At 52.6% G+C, this 19,083-nt stretch overlaps 8 protein-coding genes across 8 annotated transcripts; 3 read left to right on the forward strand and 5 right to left on the reverse strand.

Annotated features, from left to right (window-relative positions):
- Positions 1-254: 254 nt before the first annotated feature.
- On the forward strand, positions 255-2,480 carry ALTATR162_LOCUS7783 (uncharacterized protein; the record flags this gene model as incomplete). The annotated part of the gene is made up of 1 exon (XM_043315412.1): positions 255-2,480. One exon carries the CDS (start codon positions 255-257, stop codon positions 2,478-2,480), a length of 2,226 nt encoding a protein of 741 aa, XP_043171347.1.
- Positions 2,481-2,669: 189 nt separating this feature from the next.
- On the reverse strand, positions 2,670-4,199 carry ALTATR162_LOCUS7784 (uncharacterized protein; the record flags this gene model as incomplete). The annotated part of the gene is made up of 1 exon (XM_043315413.1): positions 2,670-4,199. One exon carries the CDS (start codon positions 4,197-4,199, stop codon positions 2,670-2,672), a length of 1,530 nt encoding a protein of 509 aa, XP_043171348.1.
- Positions 4,200-4,347: 148 nt separating this feature from the next.
- ALTATR162_LOCUS7785 (uncharacterized protein) lies at positions 4,348-6,049 on the reverse strand (the record flags this gene model as incomplete). Its single annotated transcript, XM_043315414.1, has 3 exons — positions 4,348-4,611; positions 4,671-5,644; positions 5,695-6,049. 3 exons carry the CDS (start codon positions 6,047-6,049, stop codon positions 4,348-4,350), a joined length of 1,593 nt encoding a protein of 530 aa, XP_043171349.1.
- Positions 6,050-7,861: 1,812 nt separating this feature from the next.
- On the reverse strand, positions 7,862-10,129 carry ALTATR162_LOCUS7786 (uncharacterized protein; the record flags this gene model as incomplete). The annotated part of the gene is made up of 1 exon (XM_043315415.1): positions 7,862-10,129. One exon carries the CDS (start codon positions 10,127-10,129, stop codon positions 7,862-7,864), a length of 2,268 nt encoding a protein of 755 aa, XP_043171350.1.
- A 1,146-nt stretch (positions 10,130-11,275) lies between these two features.
- Positions 11,276-12,715, reverse strand: ALTATR162_LOCUS7787 (uncharacterized protein; the record flags this gene model as incomplete). Its single annotated transcript, XM_043315416.1, has 3 exons — positions 11,276-12,243; positions 12,293-12,632; positions 12,683-12,715. 3 exons carry the CDS (start codon positions 12,713-12,715, stop codon positions 11,276-11,278), a joined length of 1,341 nt encoding a protein of 446 aa, XP_043171351.1.
- A 597-nt stretch (positions 12,716-13,312) lies between these two features.
- ALTATR162_LOCUS7788 (uncharacterized protein) lies at positions 13,313-14,778 on the forward strand (the record flags this gene model as incomplete). The annotated part of the gene is made up of 2 exons (XM_043315417.1): positions 13,313-13,490; positions 13,544-14,778. 2 exons carry the CDS (start codon positions 13,313-13,315, stop codon positions 14,776-14,778), a joined length of 1,413 nt encoding a protein of 470 aa, XP_043171352.1.
- A 1,423-nt stretch (positions 14,779-16,201) lies between these two features.
- On the reverse strand, positions 16,202-16,837 carry ALTATR162_LOCUS7789 (uncharacterized protein; the record flags this gene model as incomplete). Its single annotated transcript, XM_043315418.1, has 1 exon — positions 16,202-16,837. The coding sequence occupies one exon, from the start codon at positions 16,835-16,837 to the stop codon at positions 16,202-16,204; it is 636 nt and encodes a 211-aa protein (XP_043171353.1).
- Positions 16,838-17,861: 1,024 nt separating this feature from the next.
- Positions 17,862-19,019, forward strand: ALTATR162_LOCUS7790 (uncharacterized protein; the record flags this gene model as incomplete). Its single annotated transcript, XM_043315419.1, has 2 exons — positions 17,862-18,225; positions 18,304-19,019. The coding sequence occupies 2 exons, from the start codon at positions 17,862-17,864 to the stop codon at positions 19,017-19,019; spliced, it is 1,080 nt and encodes a 359-aa protein (XP_043171354.1).
- Between the last annotated feature and the right edge of the window lie 64 nt (positions 19,020-19,083).

The following is a 19,083-nucleotide window of genomic DNA, read 5'->3' on the forward strand; positions in this document are numbered from 1 at the left end:
CGGTGAGCATTCGCGGGTGTAGGGGGAATGACGGTGTTGCGGTTCACGGTTGGCGATCACCTGCATGCAGGTGGGGCTGCGGCGCCGGGTGCCTGCCGAGGCGTGAGTAGTCGCGTCGCGTCTCGCGTCATTTCACCAACATCATCGCTAGTCATCTCACAAGTAAGCGCTCCCCGCCAGCCCGCCTATCCACCACCGCCCTCTTCCTTCTCCGAGACACATGACCTCTACCAGGGCATTCGCAAACACGCGCCATGGAACCACCGGCGAAGCGTATGCGCATACTCCAATCAGTCGAAGTCGACGAAGAGAACCTCGACTACCTCAAGGAAAAGCAGAAAAACCAGCAAAAGCTTAAAAGCCGATTTGAGTCTATATTCGAGAAATTCGGCAACATGAACGAGTCCCAGAGCGACGAGATTGATATGAAAACAAATAGGGTGGTGGTGGATAGAGGGCATCTGCGAAGAATAAAGCGTCAGGTTAATGGGAAAGAGAAAACATTGCTGGACACGATCGTATTATCAGCAGCGAGAAATCCAAAGGGCGAAGAAGGAGAAGCGAGCGAAGAAGACTCGGAAGACGAATTGGCACCCCCACAGCCGGTGAAGTCGAGGACTACTGTGCCGTCTGAAGACTTGGGCAACCCACGAATCGAAGCCACAGAGATCAACACGCAACAACCTACGTCGCATCAGTCAGATTTTCCCGCACAGCCCATACCGCAACTCGGCGTTCCGCAAATACCCAACACACCGAACCCCGCCGCAGACCTCCTACGAAATGTTCAGTTACCACAAACACCCGCAGGACATGAGGCGCAAAGCGCTGCTTTCTACGCAAATTTACTGCAGACAATCAATCAAGCTGTGCACCATTTCACAGCCGGCCTGAACACACCCAACGCCCCGACATCGTTCCCAAACGCTGCTCCCACACCAATCACTCCGATAACAACAAATGACAAGGTCGCACCTGCCACGGACCCAAAATGGTTTTTCCCACCTCTGTCCGCAAAACCGCGTCAATGCCCGATTGCTCAGTCAAGTCCCCTTCCAAGCCATACAGTGGCATCGGCGACGGAAGAGGGAGGCCAACAGCACAAAGACACGATATTAATAGAGGTGGCTGAAGAAAGTCCGATGACGACACTATATACAAGGCCAGGCGAAAGTTCACCAACGAGACCCCGCCGGAGCAGTCCACGTGTCGAAATCCAGAGGCGTATTCCCCGTCTTGCGAGGATGTATCACTTCACTCATGAAGACGACGTGTACATAAGCAAGCGCAAGAGAACAGACGGTGTTTCGTGGTCGGCCATAAAGGATGGCAGAGAGAAGTGGAAGATGTGGCCAATGAGCGCACTCCACAACCGTTGGGTCAAGATCAAGGATCAAAATCTACATCTACAAGAGCCACTTGTAGCTCCCACAAGTGGTCGTGTCAACGCGAGCGATTTTGTCTCGACGGAAGAAGTTGATGCCGTTTCAAACCCACTGCACCATCTGCCAACCCCGAGTTCTTCTGAACACGAAGAGTGCCATCAGGGTCCCGTGCAGTTGACAGAAGAAAGTGGCCAGAACACGTTGTCATCGAGCGCGCATTACGATGACGATGACCGCGATCTGTTGTCTCTCGCTGGATCTGATCCTGGTGAGGATCAACCTTCAGCCGGCGATGATGACACAGTCGAAGTTGCATCGCAAGATGTGATACTACCATCTATCGAGACGAGAGACTTGGTCAATCAAGACACCATACTAGAAGACTTGCCTGCAACTCCGCAAACGGAAGACTTTATCCTAACACCCACCCGAGCATCGTCAATCGCAATAAAATCCGAACCGACCTTCTCATCGCCAACTGCACTTCTCAAACGAAAGCAATCCCCACCCACCGCCGAAGTAATACCCAACTCACAACAGAACGAAGACGACATACAAAACGACTTCAGCAATATCATCGTCGCACCATACGAACCCGCCGAATCCGCCACTCACTACGGATACCAACAACAAAGCACGCACGCCACTGCCCACCGTAGAAGCCCATCTCTCTCCCTCATCGACACATCCGCCGACGACGAACTCCTTCCCTTCCCCTCCTCAGCAACCTACCCGACAACCCCGTCCCTCAAACGCGCACGCGTCAGCGAAAGCGAAACAAATACACCACCATCAATCTTTCTCTCCGCCACTAGGTCGTATCAAACACCAAAAGCGCGTGACATGGATGGTAGTAGTGAAACGGGCACTATCAAGTCTACATCGAAGACTGGTCGGAAAGCATTCTTGAAGAGGGTCAAAAGGGAGTGGACGAGGAGGGCGACGCCTGCGAAGGAGAAGGAGAGCGTGGGGAAGAGCGGGGGGAAGAGGATGAGTTTGGGTGGGGGACTAGGGGGTTTGGAACCGGGCAAAGAGGAGAGGAAACGAAAATGGGTGGATGACGATGATAGTGAAGATGAACTTACTATACGTTAGCATATCGTGCGACACTGGCAGCAAGCGAGATCTATCGACATAGAGAGGGCAGTAATCGAAATGTGGCAAAATTGCTGTCTTCCTTGTCTGTCTTTATTTGTTCTCTCTACAAATACACGTACGTATACCAAAAAAAAACCTTAATCGTTCCAGAAACTACAAGTCCAGACCCCGTCCAGCACTCTAACCCTACCATTGCACATTTCCATTTTCCCACCCATCATCATCATCCTGTCCCCACGTCTCACCCGCTCCCCCTTCCTTCTGCTTCTCCCTTTTCTTCTTCTGCTTCTCTCTTTTCTTCTTCTCCTTCTCCCGTCTCTTAGCCTTATCCTTGTCCAAACTCTTCGCAGTTACACTCGGATCCCTAGAGTGTCGTTCAACCCACCGTTCCGTAAAGTTCCTCGCGACCCCATCCGTCTTCTCACTCATTCTTCTCTGTTTCTCCCTCCCACTTCTCTTGTCCATACTTTCCTTTTCGTGTCTCTTATTCTCAGGAGGAGGAGTAGTACTAGTACTAGTCGTAGCAGCATCGCCATTCTTGCCTTTCACCATCAATTCCCCCTTCTCCAACCCCGTCATTGTCTTGTTGCTCAAATCTCCCTGCGGCACATTTTTCAACTTCGTTTCCATGTTCAGTTTCTCCTTTTCTGTTACTTCGTTCTTGGACGTGGTGGTAGTTGTGTCGACGTCTTCACAGAACAAGCCTTTCAGAACTCCTATACTCCGGTACTTGAATCGGAATACCGCATATGGTTTATCTAAACCATCTAGATACTCCGGTCGCCCTATCACATGACCGTAGTGCGTTGCTTTCCCTGGTCGAACGGCGTGTTCGATGCCTGTCGTGCTAGAGGCTTGTTGGCTGATGGTTAGGCGTGGTTCGGCGGGGGCGATGTATGTGTTGTTTGAAAAAAGAGGCTGGATCGAGGTGGATGGGGGAGGTGGGAATTGCCAGTGTGGTTTTGAACCTGACCCCGGAGAGGGGTGGTTGGAGCGGTATTTCGAGAGGGATTTGTTGCTCATGCGTTGGGAAGATGGGTGCGGGTTGTTGGTTGGTGATGAGATTGGGGCTGGAGCGGAAGCAAAGGGTGTGGTCGTGGCTTGGTGGATAACGGGTTTCGCGGCGTCTGCGGTGGAAAGAGTCCATGATTGATTCTGCCAAGGTACTATAGGAGCTGGTGGATTCTCAAAGGCGGATTTCAAGGCAGACTTTAGGTCGACCCAGTCGTTCGTTGCGTCTTCCTTGTTTTGCTTGAAGTTCCAACTGTCACCAGCTTCGGCCTTGTCTTTATCATTATCCTTCGCCCAACCATCATTATTTTCGTCGTCAGTTGAGTACCAGCCACGCTTGTCGTCCTCTGGCTCCTTTTCCTGCCAACCGCTGTCGCTTTGTTTGCTCCACCCTGCATCTTCTTTGGTTTCCTTACCCCAAGAAACCTTCATGGTGCCGTCCTCCTTGTTATGACCCCAAGATGAAGACGAGAACGAACGGTTGTCCGCTTGGCTTTCGCCCACTGTACTTCGTACAAATTCTTTCAACGACACAGCGTATGGTGCCGGCGCCATGTTACTGACCGCAATGCTAGACTTCCGCACTATATCTTGCACCTGGGGGCACCACTCTGGAGGTGGCAATACTGAAGCTGGCGGAACAACATAGGCGCTGGGCTTCCGTGAACGTTCTCGAACAGGGATAGCAGGAATAGATGCGTTCATCACAGCCGGTGTCACCTGCGTATTTACTGAAGGCACATGCGCTGGGACTGCATCTGCTGGGCTCCACGTCGGTGTATGGGAACGTCTGGATGGCTTTCGTTCATGTTCACGCTGCACCGATTTGGACAGTCGCGAACGACTCTTTGACCTAGGTCGTGACGTCTGCATCCGGCTTCGGGAATGCGATGGTTGGAGAGTGTCGTCTGAGCTGCTCAACGAGACCACGGAGTCTGACGGCCGGTCGAGATAAGACCAGTTTCCGTTCTCTTCTGAAGAAGACGTGACGTTGTGCTTTCGTCGAGAATGTTTTGATCGAGATTTGGTCCGTGGTTTTGACTGCGAAGCGCGCTTTGAGCTTCGTCGATCTTGTGTGCGTGGAGTGATAGGAGAGCTCGGTCTCGAGTTGTAGTGACTAGGAGTGTCTGGTACCCAACGTTTACCTTGTTGACTGGAAGCCCTCCACTCAGCTACCCTGTCAGTCGGCCATGTATCTCCAGTGTCCCAGGAATCGGACGGTGTCTCCCCGAGCGAGTTCCACACACCGACACTGGAGGATGCAGTTTCATCCACTGGCTCAGGGTTCCAGGTGACATGAGTTCCGACTCTACTCCGTGGTGATTTCTCACCCAAGCCAGTCTGAGACTGCTTCCAATTCGACCCATGGTCACTCTGGTCATCGCGTGAAGAGAAACCTGGCTGTTCCGACTGTTGATGCAGTAGTGAGGGCGCATTGAACGGAGAATCTGGCCATGCTCCTGGAGGCTGACTCTTAGTCTCTGCATCCATGGTATGCATCTTGTACTTAGTGTGCTCCTGTGGCTGTGCGTCCATTCGTCGCGACTCTTCCACTCCCTGTTTCACTGCCGTCGTGAGAAGGTTGTTCAGCCAAACCGGATCCACAGCTGGAGCTTGCGCTGGTCCAGCATCTGAAGGATAGTTGTTGTATATCTCTCCGCCGCACGGGATGGGACCACTGCCGTACTGGAAACCCGACGGAGGAAGGTCACTCGTGCGCCGGCCCCCAGGACTAACGGGCTCCGAGTATTTGGAACGTGGCCGAGAGTTGCGCGTGACAGACTCTGGAAGAAAGAGCTCTTGGGGAGGGTGTGTGGTACGATGACTTTTCGATGCCGAGCCTTCATAGCTACGCAGTGTTTCAGCATAGGGTGAGTGATAAGACGAGATCGGTGGTGGTGGGCCGTGGTTATCGCTGAAGCAGTTAAAGAATGGTCCGCGATCGTCGTACATGGACCTCTCGTTCGATAGGGACGAGTTGCCATTGAAGTCAAGGCGACGGTCTGGAGGGTCTCCAGCTCCGTCAAAGTTCATCGCCGAGGCAGATTTGGCATTGCGTGTACCGGCGCACCGTAGGACGACAACTTCGATACAGCCAATATTGTCGGGGAGGTTTGGTGAGCACAGGTTTGGCGCATCGTACGCTGAAGCTGCGATTATTTAGCAGGCCGTCACTCTGTGATGTCTTCACAATACCTACCAATGTTGAGCTTATCAAAAGCCCATTCGCGCGCAATCATGGAGCCATTCCTCTGCCTCTCTTCTTTCTGGCGCACTCGGAAGTCAATTAGAGACCGGCTATCGGAAGGCTTCCGCAGCTTCAAGTCTTGTCTGTTGCGGTTGCACTGATAGACGCCGTCAACGTAGACAAAGATTGCAATGCCTGGAGCGATGAACTTGTTGGACGTGAGATGGATCGAGAAAGACTGCGGCTTGCTGGGTACGGGGATGAAAGTCTCTACGAAACCATCGCCGTATATGGTGCCAAACTCTCGCAATGCTTGTTGGCTTTCGGATAGTTCAATTGAGCAATCAAGGTCCTTTAACGAGGGCATTGTGGGACTGTGTTTCACATCCTGCGGTCGCTATACTATCGTCGAGAGATGAGAGTTATCATGAGATGCGCAGTTTTGGTAAATTGATAAGCTATAGGTGGAATGTATCAAAGTGAGAGTTCGTTGTCACAGTGACCAACTGGTGTCAAGCGGCGGTGGAAGTTCGAAGACGGACAATCGGATCAGCGCTAAGCCTAGAAAAGGTGGTGTATTAACGGCTGTGCACTATCTTCAAATGAAATCTCTGGAGAGGGACACAGAACCTGATGTACGAGATGCAGTGAGTGAAAGAAGTCAAGATATATCTACCAGTCGGCAGCGCCAACATGTGACATCGGCAGCCGTCTGCTCCACGAACACCCTACCTTCACGTTCCTCAGGCTGACGAACATAGCCATGGGCAACATAGCTCGGACCCACATGTAAACCAAGTTCTTTTCTTGTCATGCGCGCGATCTTGTTGGCTGCAGGCCTTGGAACAAACGGAGACCTTCATCGTGTATCTACCAGATGCTGCTTTGCTTGACACATGCCGAATGTATTCGAAAATAGGGTGCAAACGTGAGCAACATCAGTCAGCCTGTATGTTCTGATAACTGATGGATGGGGAGTGGAGGTGTCGGATGAAGATGGGATAGTGGGAGTTGCACTAGTCGAACCACTTCGCTAGCTTCTTTCGGCATGGGTAACGTTTTGCTTGTGTACCTTGGCTGTTCTTACAAGCATAGTATACGGCCCTTTAGGTTCCTTTTGAGCACAGCCTCAGCGATGGGCAAACGTCTAGGCGGTGTTTTTAGGCCAATGGAGCTGACACGGAAGAGAAAGAACACGGCCAATCGGTCGCTAGCGCCTTTAGTGCCACGCTTACAGCATGTTCATAGTATAGTCAACTGGGCTCGTCTTCTATGGGACCCAAAGTGGTTTGAGAGCCTGTGTTGCTTTGGTCTGCACATGGACCGAAAGGATTATGTGCATCCACCGTGGCCGATCGAATACCGAATCGACTGCACCCAGACGAATACACCTGGTCGTTCAAGGCACAAAGTTAGGATACTATCTGCACTCTGGTCCTACTATATTCTCCTCACTTCCCAACAAAGAATCCTCAATTCTCAATCTCAAAACATCACTTCACTTCCAAAAAACCACAAAAAATCAACATCTTCAGCTTCAATTCTTCCATTGTACCTATCCATCAACAGTAGGTAAAACAGACTAGCTATCAAGCATGGTATAATGCACCTTCGGACCAAGGAAAACCATTGAACCGCCCATTTACAACAGCCTTTGTAAACCGACCCTTTTTGAGCAACAAGATCAACAAGTTTTCCCCCAGACCAGGCACACCAGTACCGGTATTAGACTTTACGTACACGAGAGAAAGAGAGAGAGAAAGGAAAAAGAGGAAAGAGGTTACCCATGGGTACCAAACAAACAGTGGTATAGACAAAGGAAAGAAGGGGTTAAGAACCCCAGAACGCAGCCAAAGCCAGAAAATAAAAGGAAAGTCCATCGAAGATATTCGATCAGAAACGAGTAACATCGCAGAAAAGCGGAAGCCAAGCCATGCGCTAGGCAGGTATCGTAAATATGGGGTATTCGAAAGGCAAATGTTTTGAGCGAACCGAGCGAAAGGGCAAGGTAACAAGGACCCCCAGCAGCAAGTAATCGCTGCTGCCACCCAGACGCCGTCGCCAAGGAAAAAGGAAAAAAAAGGAAAAAGTCGTAGACACGTATACAAGGCAAGATATCAATCAAGCCAGAGCGGAGGAGGTGCAGCCTAATGTTCAAGGCATGGGAAGAAGGCTTTTACTACACCGCACTCTTCTTCCTTCCAAACATAGTCCTTGTCCTACTCTTATCTCTCGCCTTCTTCTCAGCACTCGAGGGATCCTTCGTAGCCGAGCGACCAGACCTCTCATCCGAGCCATCATCCATGTATTTGTCTTTGTAGATCCAGCTGTTACCCACCATGCTGACGCCCTTGGCTTCGGCCGCACGGTAGAACTTTGCTGCCTTCTTCATGTTCTTCTTGCACCCAACGCCTTCGGCATAGCAGTAGCCAGCTTCGACGAGGGCATCTGCATCCCCCCAGTTACCCGCGATTTCGTAACATCGAAGCGCCAGGGACTTGTCTTGAGGAGCACCCCAGCCATTCCCGTAGCACTTTCCAAGTTCGTAGATGGCTACGGCGTATTGGGCGCGGTGGCGCTTCTTCTTGGTGATGTCGGTGGCCGAGGGCTGTGCTTCGTCGTCGGCAACTTCGAGTTGGCCAGAGTCGACGGCGCGGCGCAGCCATTGGAGGGCTTCAGATTGGTTTACGCGCATACCCCAGCCGTGGCGACAGGCGAGGCCGTACCAGAACATGGCTTCTGGGAGGCCGGCGCGAGCTGCGAGACGGATGTGATATGTCGACTTGAGCAGTTCACCGGCTTCGTGGAGCTCGAGTCCCATGTCGCAGTGTTGCTGCGCCGTGACCTCGCCGACAGACCCAGCAGTTCGTGCGCGGATGGTGCTGTTGCTGGATGTAAGGGAAGGGGTTCCGTGTTCGAAGGAAGCATCACGTCTTGCGTCTGGTCGATGTTGTTGCTGGCGGGCTTGGTCGAAAGATCGAGGTGGTGATTCGGGTGAAGGTGGACGCTCCTGAGTCTGGTTAGGCTGGCCTGGCTGATCCCATTTAATTTGGCTTTTGAAAAAGTCCTCAATGCCAACAGACTTGCGATCGACGGCTCTGCCGCGAGGGAGGTTGAACCTGGTGTATGTGTAGGAGGGGGCTGGGTTGCTGGTGAAGTCGCCAGATCGACGGAAGTCCTCGCTTACCATGCTGACGGGTGTGTGAACCTGCTCATTCGCGTAGTGTGCGGTAGGGCTGTCACTAGAGTCCTGTCGAAGGAGCTGGTTGTCAAAAGAGGGACGCATGTTCACGCTCTCCTCTGAGGCCTGCCGTGAGGGCCCAGCGTCGGACCTCACGTCTAGTGAGGGACGAACGCTTTGCCGGCTGGTGGGCCGTGAGAAGTTGGGTCTCGAGAAATTGAAGGCCGGGCGCGGCAGGCTGGAGCCATTGACCGAGTAGTCGGATGCGGCAGACGGCGAGCGGGGTATCGTGGTGGGGCCTGTAGCAGGTGTAAAGGGAGAATGAGCCCTGGACAGGCTTGAGCTGGGCGACAGGTTGCGGTTCTGGTGCAAGGAATCATAGGATCCACTGAGGGACATGTCCTCGACCTCATCGTATGCACCGGCAACGGAACGGATGCTTGGTGACTGTCGCGGAGAGCGGGTAGAGTGTAGAGAACTAGACGAACGCGGTGGAAGTAGGTTAGAGCGTGGTTGCGAAGGAGGCTGAGAGTGTTCAGAGCTGCCAGATGGCTTCCTCTGTGGGCTAAGGAACATGTGCGAGGTTGCAGCAACGGGGACATGGGGGCTGACGGGAGTGGCTTCTCGCAGGCCAATATGAGGCTCTACCGAATCGGGCGAGTGCGACCTGGGGATGTCGAAGTAACCCTGTGGTGGAGTGGCAGGACTGGCCTCGGCGATGGTGGCCATGGGGCTTTGCAGAGGCCCAATGGCATACTGCGTCTCGGGCTCGTCCATGCCGAACTGCGGGTAGTAGGATTGGTGTCTTTTGTCGGACGACATCTCCTGTCGGGGGGAGGCATCCGGTCGTGGGGACTTGACGGGGCCTGCATCTTCGTTGGGCGAGTTCACCGTCGAGTTGGAGAGGGAGGAAAAGTAGCATGGCCGGTTTCCAAACTCGTTCTGGATGGTGAGGGGTGCGATGCGACTCAATCGGCGTCCGGTCTTGTCCTGCTGCTCGAAGCGCTTTGCGAGCAACCGGCCCTGGAGGGCGAGGGCATCCAGAGGGGAGAGGGCAGGTGGTGCATCGCCGGTGCGCGGGCTGGGCAAGTCTGAGCCGAGGGACAGATTGCTCATGCTGGCGCTGGCGAGGTTTCCGAGACCGAGATGGTTGTTGCTGTTGTTGTTGTTGGTGTAATTGCCGAACGTGTTGTTAGTGGTGGTGGGAGGGTCAAAGGACTGCGAACGCAAGTCGAGGCCGCCCGGGCGTTGCTGTCTGTTTGCCATGGTGAAGGCGGATTAGTTCATGGAGTCTGCGACGGAAGATTGATGACGCTGTGCCGTCATGCGCGCGATCGGGCAAAAGAAGCCGCCTGGAGGGATGGATGTGGCAGACACTGGGGCTGTGCCGGTTTGGCGGGAAAAGCAGGCGATGGCGGTCGTCGAGGTGGTGTGTTGGTTGTTTGTTCGCGTGCAGATCGATGCAATCGACGGCAACATGGAAGAAGAATGAATTAATGCAGCGCGAAGGAGCGGATACGACAGCAAGCGTCGAGTGGTGGACTGCAAGGCCTGAAAGCAGACAGAATAGACGGGGGGGCGTTGCGATGTTCTATGGTGCCTCTAGCTCTACTGTCGCGTGCAATAATAGTTAAACCTACACCTCCTGAAACCACCGCAGGTGGACCCCTGCACCCCCAATAGTGTACCCTACCACCAGTCGGCCCTGCATCATCGACGACGTTGACCCACTACGCCGTCGCCCTGACACAAAGCCACATTGATGCGCGTTGTAGCAGCAATTGGCGGCCCCATCCATGATGCTCATCTCGTTCTGCTGACATTGCCATTGCTTTTCTACATTGCCGTACCAAACTTCCAATGCCTCTCACGCGTTACCTCGACACTAGCCACGGCTCCGACTGCCTCGTTTCACTAGTGCTATCCCTACACCACCCGTATCCCCCTCTCGGATTGCTTCCGTTTTAGGCGCTGCCCGTCAATAGAGTGGCACATGCTTCGCGTCACTTCATTTGCTCATGGCACATTGTGGAGCAGAACATGTTCCAGACTTTTGCTCATTAAACTGCTGCCCATCCTGCGAACCACTGTTCCTGCAACGCCTCATGTCAAGAGCTGAGAATTCTGCCTATATTTGTGTGAATATACTTCCCTTGTCGACTGGATCGTCGTCGTACCTGCAAATCTAACCATGCAGGGCCCGTCTAGCTGAGACCCATTGCCAAGAAAGGGCCCAAGGGGCTTTTACGTGATGCCCATCCAACACCGCGCTCGCCCTGTGTGCGCGTCCTCGTGCCAATACACACGTACAGGTAGAGCTGGGCGCTGCCATGTTCGTGGTCCGCTATGACGTTGCGTGTCGTGATCATCTCCACATTGTCAACTACTCTTCTGGGTTCTGGGATCCAAAGCCTAAGCCATCGCATCGATCCTCTCCCACGATTGTAGTTGTACGCTATCCTCTAGCTTTGGCTCAGACGCCGTGTCAAGGGACACACGTGTTAACCCCATCATCCATCCCACAAGTCCAGTTGGTACCCAGTTGCCTACCAGATCATATGTCACACTACCACGCCCGACACGCCATACTTTTCTTGGCCGCTTCTGCGTGAGTGCGTCGAACACGCCGTTGTGTAATTCCCGAAGACTGGAGCCACTGTGATTTAGCAATCCCCTGTTTTGCGCAACGCGCGTTTGCGCTTCAAAGTTGTTGGCATACAGCGCTCTGGTCGTCGCTGGCCAGGCGTGCGGACTTGCAAGTCCCCTGGTCTGGAGATGATGTTTTGGGCCCACGTTTGTGAGATCAAATGTTCCGAGATGAAATTGCAAAACCTCAATGCCAAGGGTTCCTAGTTCCGCCCTGAGCGAGGCCAGGAACCCCTCGAGTGCGCTCACAATGGTCGTCTCTACGCTATGGAATGGCGGCCGTAATGACGCAATGATGCTGGGTGTGAGCATCAGCACCCGGGATTTGAACTCACAAACTGTCGGGAGCAGCGCTTGAGTCACTGCAATCGTGTTGAGCACTTTGGCATTCAGCGCGTCGGACCAAAGCTCAGGCGTCACGGTTTCGACAGGCCCTGTAGGGTAGATGAGGTCCGGCACCAATATAACACCACTAAGGTTGAGGTTGTGTGGGCTTGCCCCAGAGAAAGCGACGTGGGGTTTCACCAGAAGCTCGTTGAAGTTCTGAATGGCCTCTTTTGTGCCCATCGTGTCTACAATGTCCAGGTGCAGCGGTCGCACATCTGCTCTCGACTCGCTGAGGACCTGCTGCTCTTCGTCCATGTTCGAGCACACAATGTATACGATAAAGCCGCGCCGTTCGAGGTCCAGGGATAGCGATCGGACGATGGGGGAGTTGGGTGGTCCCGCGAGAACTGTTCTCGTCAGCCAAGGTCCAGCGTCGCGCCTTCCTCAACTACTTACCCACGACCTCCCTCCTCGCTCCATTGCTCGCCCGTCGCGCTCGTCGTTTGCGGTTGTATTTCTTTTGTTCTCTCCATACCAAGAAACCACCAGTGCTGACAAAGGCGACAATAGCTGCAGTCAAGGCCCGATTCCTAGACACCCAGTCTTGCAGGCGATGTAGGTAGGCACCGGTGATGGGATGCGGGGGCGGAGGGGGCGGGCGCGGTCGTGCGCGTTCTGGCAGCCAACCTTCAGGGAGGCTTTTCTTGATGTATCCGGCTACATGGGCAAAATGCGCATCAGTGGCATCCCATATCGATCCGGTGAAGTTGCGGACGTCTTTCGAGTACCCGGCGAGCTTCTCGTACGTCAGCGAGTCGCAGAGTCAAATGTCTTGGTCGTACTCACCACCCCCAAAATCTGCTGGTCATCACTCGACATGTCTTAAAAGAAGTGAAAGATGTTTAGGAGACCAAACAGAATCTCGCTGTAGACGGTGCTTCAGAGTCTTCCAAGGTTGCCTGCGGAGGTCATCGCAAGTCCGCAAGTGCACTACGTCAAGCACTGACTCGTGGAACGATCCGCACACGGTCCCACGTGAGAGGCACCAAACTCGCCTTTGCGCCACCCTCTCGGTGAATGTCTAACATTAGCATATCCCACAAAACAGGTGCGCTTGCTGACCCTGCAGAAAGATCGCCCTTCAGCTCGTTTAAACAATAGCAGCGGGTAATTCACTTTTTCCCTGGTAGAATAGTCTCTCATCAACCCGGCCTTGCTATCTATCGTCAACCACCCAAAGCCGCGTGAATTGCTTACGCGGCTGGCCTCGTCGTTTGCCTCTTCTCTTGATATTCTTCGGTATTCTACTTTCACCTGCGGCTCCGTCACTACCTTCACACTTTCTGTTCAATATTGGTCGCTGCATATAACCAGTCCGTCAGTGCGTTTGTGGTTATTTGAACGTACCATTCTCTACATCATCAAGAGGCAGTCTACCATATATACACTTTTGAATCCACAAAGCCCAACTCAACCATGAAGGAGATCGACGCGCATTTCGATGCCTATGAGCATCTAAAACATCTGCCTAATCAGGCCGAGGCACTACACATGCTCCGCAAGGCTGCTTCCATGGTCAAACCGATGATGCGAAAGCGCGGTTGGAAAGTAGGAACACTAGCTGAATTCCTGCCCGACGAGCCTCAATTACTGGGTAAGAAGATTGCACTGCGTCGCGGTACAGTCCATCCTGCTAACCCCGCAAAGGTCTCAACATCAACCGCACAGAGAGGATCCTAATCCGTTTGAGATACCACCATGACTCTAGGCAATTTCTTTCAATGGAGCAAATCACAGACACACTACTCCATGAACTATCCCACATAATCTTCGGACCCCACAACGCCGACTTCAACAATCTCTGGAATGAACTCAGGGATGAACACCAATCGCTTCTCATGAAGGGATACACTGGCGAAGGCTTCCTCAGCCAAGGTCAGAAACTAGGCGGAAGGCGCATACCGCTTGATGAGATGCGCCGCCAGGCCAGAATTGCCGCCGAAAAGCGCAATGCCACGACCACCCCTAACACAGGAGGACATCGCTTAGGTGGAGCACGACCTGTACAGCGTGGCGTCGACATGCGCAAGGTTATCGCTGATGCGGCATCACGTCGAAATAGCATTACGGATGGATGCGCGAGTGGGAGCGCGAGTGCGGGAAGACTCGTCGACCAGCAAGAGCAGGATGGGTTCCGAACCACGGCAGAACAAGACGATGCTAATGATTGGGCGATCGCTCAAGCGCTACAAGATCTCATGTATGATGAGGAGATGCAGAGGTTAGGTGCGCCGACGGGGAACGGTGGCCTAGCTTGGGATCCCCAGAATGGATTGTCTTTCGATCGCGACCTTCCTTCCGGCACACAAAGTCCGTCGTCGTCGTCATCATCCGCGGGGTTAGCTTGGTCGAAAGAAGCCGGCCTTTCCTTCACCCCTTCGACAACATCAACGACATCAATGACTGGCCAACCATATCCCACGCGAAGCACTTCGCATCCTTCACAGGGCCAACCCCTGTCTCGACTAGTGACCCAACAACCACAACTACCATCATCATCAAGGACGTCTTTCTCTCCAAACTCACGCCTCATCTCGCAACACGAAGAACAGCAATTGCGAGATAAAAAGCTCCCACCTACCCCGCCACGCACATCCCCCCTCGCTCCTCTTCACATCCAACAACCCCCATTCTCAGCCAACCACCCCTCAGCCACCCACAACTATAAACTTGCCACCAAACACATGGGCCTGTCCCCAATGCACTTTACACAACCCCCTCGAATTCCTCGCCTGCGAAGCCTGCGGCTTGGAACAACCACCGCAGCCCATTCCCGAGAACCGTCGCTTTGCGTCCTCGCACATGGGTGGGAGTGTGCCGAGTTTACCACGACCACCACCGCAGAGGGACTTGAGAGGTCCGGATGCTACTACGCCGTTTGAACCGGCAAGGGGACGGTTGGGCTGGAATTGTCTCGAGTGCGGGACGTTTATGGAACGGCAGTGGTGGACCTGTAGTCTTTGTGGGACTATGAAAGCTGAAAGTTAGGTGTTGCTTTTTTCATGACACATGGATTGGAGGAGGTGTTTAGTTAGGTGGGAGTATGGAAGAAGCCGAGTTTTGGGGTTGGTGTTTTTGTTCTTTTCTTTTCTTTTCTTTCTCTCTTTTGGGGTGGAGTGGAGAGGAGAGAAGGGACTTTGATGACAACGTATATATATATATATACCCGACGGCATTTGTGATTACTTGTTCTCTAGAGTTCGTTCAACTAGTTATCTGGCTTTCGCTTGTATTCAGTGTATGTGGGTAACATGTTCGCCCTTTTGGCTTACATGCGCGAACGGCCAAAATGAATACATGAATGGTCTTCCAGCCCTTGTCTTTTCTTTGTCTGTGTCGCGGATTATTCCGTCCCACCGTTCCATGGCGCTCAGCTTGCTTGCTTTGCTCGACGTTTACTTGGAGCTTTGACGTGTATGCAGTGTAGTTAGAAGATGTTGGGGCATATCATATTTTCCTCTGCATTAATCTTGTCCGCTTCGAGGAGATTGTTGGGTATGGAGGGTGTTTCCATTGCTATCGAGGACTACATGTATTACGAAGGGATGGAAGTTAAGCCTGTCCCAACGCTGCGCGTTATGTGTGTCGACTTGAAAAGGTGCGATGTGGTGGTGTACAGAATGTTAATTCAAAAGTCATGTTCAAGGTAACAATAGCGTACAGATACTATATTAACATTGTGTACACTAAACTATATGTCAAATGTAGTATTAACAAACCCTCCTTCTTGGTTAGTCTGTAGCTCTATGTTTCCTACTCCCCATGGTGCGCTACGATCACTCTCTGGTTCCGGATTTTGTAGTGTAGCCGTTCTTTTTTCGGTATCTGTAGAGGTTGAAGGGCGAGGCGGCATCGCTTTTCCCTCCGATTCGTACAGATTGAAATCTTTCAGAAGATCAATTAGGAGCCTTCGGCACTTTGCCCGCTGGAAGTAACGCAGATCTGGCCAATGGCACCGACGATAGATCTCCTTGGCTTCCTGTTCATGTTAGTTTTTTCCTGTTGAGATTTGCGATTGACCAAAAATGGTGTGTTTGGTATCTGTTCACTCTGCAACACATGGAAGTACTGGATTATCACGAACTCACATTTGCCCACGTTAAAAAGTTAACGTCGTGTCGGTTCGTGCTATCTGTTGGGGGGCATCTCCAAATCTCCCAACAAATCGAACAGGGACCTCCCGGAACCGGTATCATTCTGAGCGATATCAGGTCCTCACGTAGGCTGTCGAAATAAGCGGTCGCGGGCACGGGGGGAGATGAACGCCATTCCTCGTCTTCTGATGCTTCCCGCGGCCGCTTTGGATCATGCGGCCATGTATTGAACGGGCCATGAGGAGTAAGCTCGCCTACGATGAATAATCGAATCAGAAACAAGAAAGCTGCGGACTACACCGAACACACTTTTCGGTTGTGCGTCAAACTTACCATTATTCGTATCCAGCATCCACCAGGTCTCCAGACCGGCTGCTTCGATAGCATGGGATAGTGGAATAACACTATTTGGAATCCGCCGTTCTGGAAGCGGCCACATTTCCGTCATGGCAGGATCTTCAAGCTTGTAGCTTTCCTCGGGGTAGCAGAAAAGATTGGGGTAGTAATTTAGTGTCGTCGTGAAGGGAAACACTGGCCTGTCGCTGCTGTGTGAAAACGGCACGTGCCGGACAAAGTCAATCACTCGGTCATTGAAGCCCAAGCGACGCAGTTTCGAAATGGGAATCTCATCATCAGAGCGCCCGCCTTCACGAGCGTAGGCGATATCCTTCGGTTTGATCGCTACCATCTTGGAGAGAAGCTGATAGTATCGGGTGATACTTGCTACAATGGCATCGCGGTCATAACCTGAGCCAGCGTCCGGGTCACTGACAGCCATGTCGCGTACCGATAATAGAATCGCGACATCGCAACTCTGGTCTAGCGAAATGGTTACTTCGGCCGACATGGTAGAGAGTGTTGAGGTATGGTCCTGTCCTCAGCATTCATATATGGAGACTCTTGCAAAAATAACACCTGGAAGTATGCAGTCTCTTGTTGTTTCTTCTTCTAGATGTTTACAGAAGATAACGCGTTCTGCTTCGTTGCTAAATCTCGCTGCTACTGAGACCCTTCTACGTCTTCAGGGCTTCATCGGAAAATTTGAAAGTGAGACGATATGCATCGCAAAAGTATTTAACACGAAAGCGTCATCGCGAGAGAAAGACAGAGGGACATAGACATAGGTGGAAAGGACACGATGATGCGTTCGCGACGGAATAGGCATCGTGTCTCCCCGCGCCTCCAAGCGGCATGAAGCTTTGACGGTGCCTCCTGCCAGCTTCGCTCACGAGGAAAAGTTCAACGCTTTTAGCTCGCACTATCGCCTGGGCTTTCGCGCTCTTCCTTGGAGTTGTATACTGGTAGGCGGGATTATTATCGCCCAACGTCGACAAGCTACTGTTAACCACCGGATGAACAACGGCTCATTAAGCCACGTGATCGGACGGTGGCCCAAAACTTACCTGGTCCCCCGATGCCATGATCGACCCGGTGGCTCAAGATTTTGCAGGCGACTCTATGGTACACGATGATCGCAGCCTTCGAGTCGACAAATGCAAGCAGCAAAAATATCGCCGCCACGCCCTTCTACCACCGGGGTATAGAATGACGAACTTCGACGGGACGGGACGAGAAAGATATGGACGATCTATTCGTTCATATACAAACCTTAGACAAACAGCCTGATACAGATGCTAGTGCCTATCACATGCAGGCACGAACGTATGGACGAGGAAAAATAGACGGAAAAACCAGGATGGCCGTTACCCCAGATAGATTGCCTTCACTATGTACCCTGGTCGACGAGGATTTCCCCAGCTTTCGGCTCCAAACCTCGGCCTTGGTGGAAGCAGGTGAAACAAACAGCTATAAAAGAACAGTAGGTCCAGCGTTAACATGATGGTTATCGTTGTCAAGCACTTACCGTCGCAATGCGTTCGTTCCTCCTCGCCGGCGCTGCTTTTGTAGCCACTGCATTGGCTCGCAACCTCCCTCATCGTTCTTTCTCCTCTCTGGTTGCCAGACAGAATGGAGGCCTTCCTAGCTCCTTCAGCTGGACATCTAGTGCCATCCTAGTCTCACCTAAGAACGATGGTCGAAACATTGCCGGTATTAAAGATCCTTCCATCATCGAGTACGAGGGCGTATACCACGTGTTTGCGAGCACAGCGAAAGAAGAAGGCTACAACCTTGTGTACTTCAACTTCACCGACTTTGATAAGGCTCAATCAGCGCCCTTCTATTATCTCGACCAGAGCGCCATAGGCACAGGCTACAGGGCTGCACCAGAAGTTTGTAAGTAAAGCCCTTCTCCACATCCTTATATCTTAGGACAGGAAAAGATAATCGAGCGCTCTACTAACAGCCTCACAGTCTACTTCGCCCCTCAGAAACTCTGGTACCTCATCTACCAAAACGGCAATGCAGCTTACAGCACCAACCCCGACATCTCCAACCCTGCAGGCTGGACCGCCCCCGAAGTCTTCTACCCCAACGGCACCCCCGCACTTATTGCAGAGGGTCTCTTGACCCCACAGCAAGGCTACTGGGTCGACATGTGGGTCGTGTGCGACGACGCCAACTGCTATCTCTTCTCCCACGACGATAACGGCCGTCTCTATCGTAGCCAAACACCGCTCTCCCAATTCCCCGCTGGCATGAGCGAGCCCGTCATCGCACTCTCGGAACCCAACAAAAACGATCTCTTCGAAGCGTCAAACGTATACCGCGTGAACAACAATACCTACCTCTTACTCGTAGAATGCATCGGTGCCGGAGATTCACCAGGTGGTCTCCGCTACTTCCGCTCATGGACATCGACTTCGCTGGCGGGTAGTTGGACGCCGCTTGCTGCTACGCAGCAGAACCCGTTCATGGGTGAGGAGAATGTGGTTTTCCCCAATGGAAGATGGTCGGATAGTATCAGTCACGGGGAGATTGTTAGGAGCCAGGTTGACCAGACGCTGACGATCAAGCCATGTGGTATGAAGTTCTTGTATCAGGGGATTGATCCGAGTGCGAGCGCGTCTTACAACGCGCTGCCGTGGCATTTGGGGCTGTTGACACAGACTGGGAACGCCACGTGTTAGAGAGGGTTGTGTGGGAAGGCGGAGATGACGATTGATGAATAGTTCTACTCATGAGCAGATGTAT

This window comes from Alternaria atra (genome assembly GCF_907166805.1).
Source record: "Alternaria atra isolate CS162 genome assembly, contig: 28, whole genome shotgun sequence".
NCBI classification, from domain to species: Eukaryota; Fungi; Ascomycota; class Dothideomycetes; order Pleosporales; family Pleosporaceae; genus Alternaria; species Alternaria atra.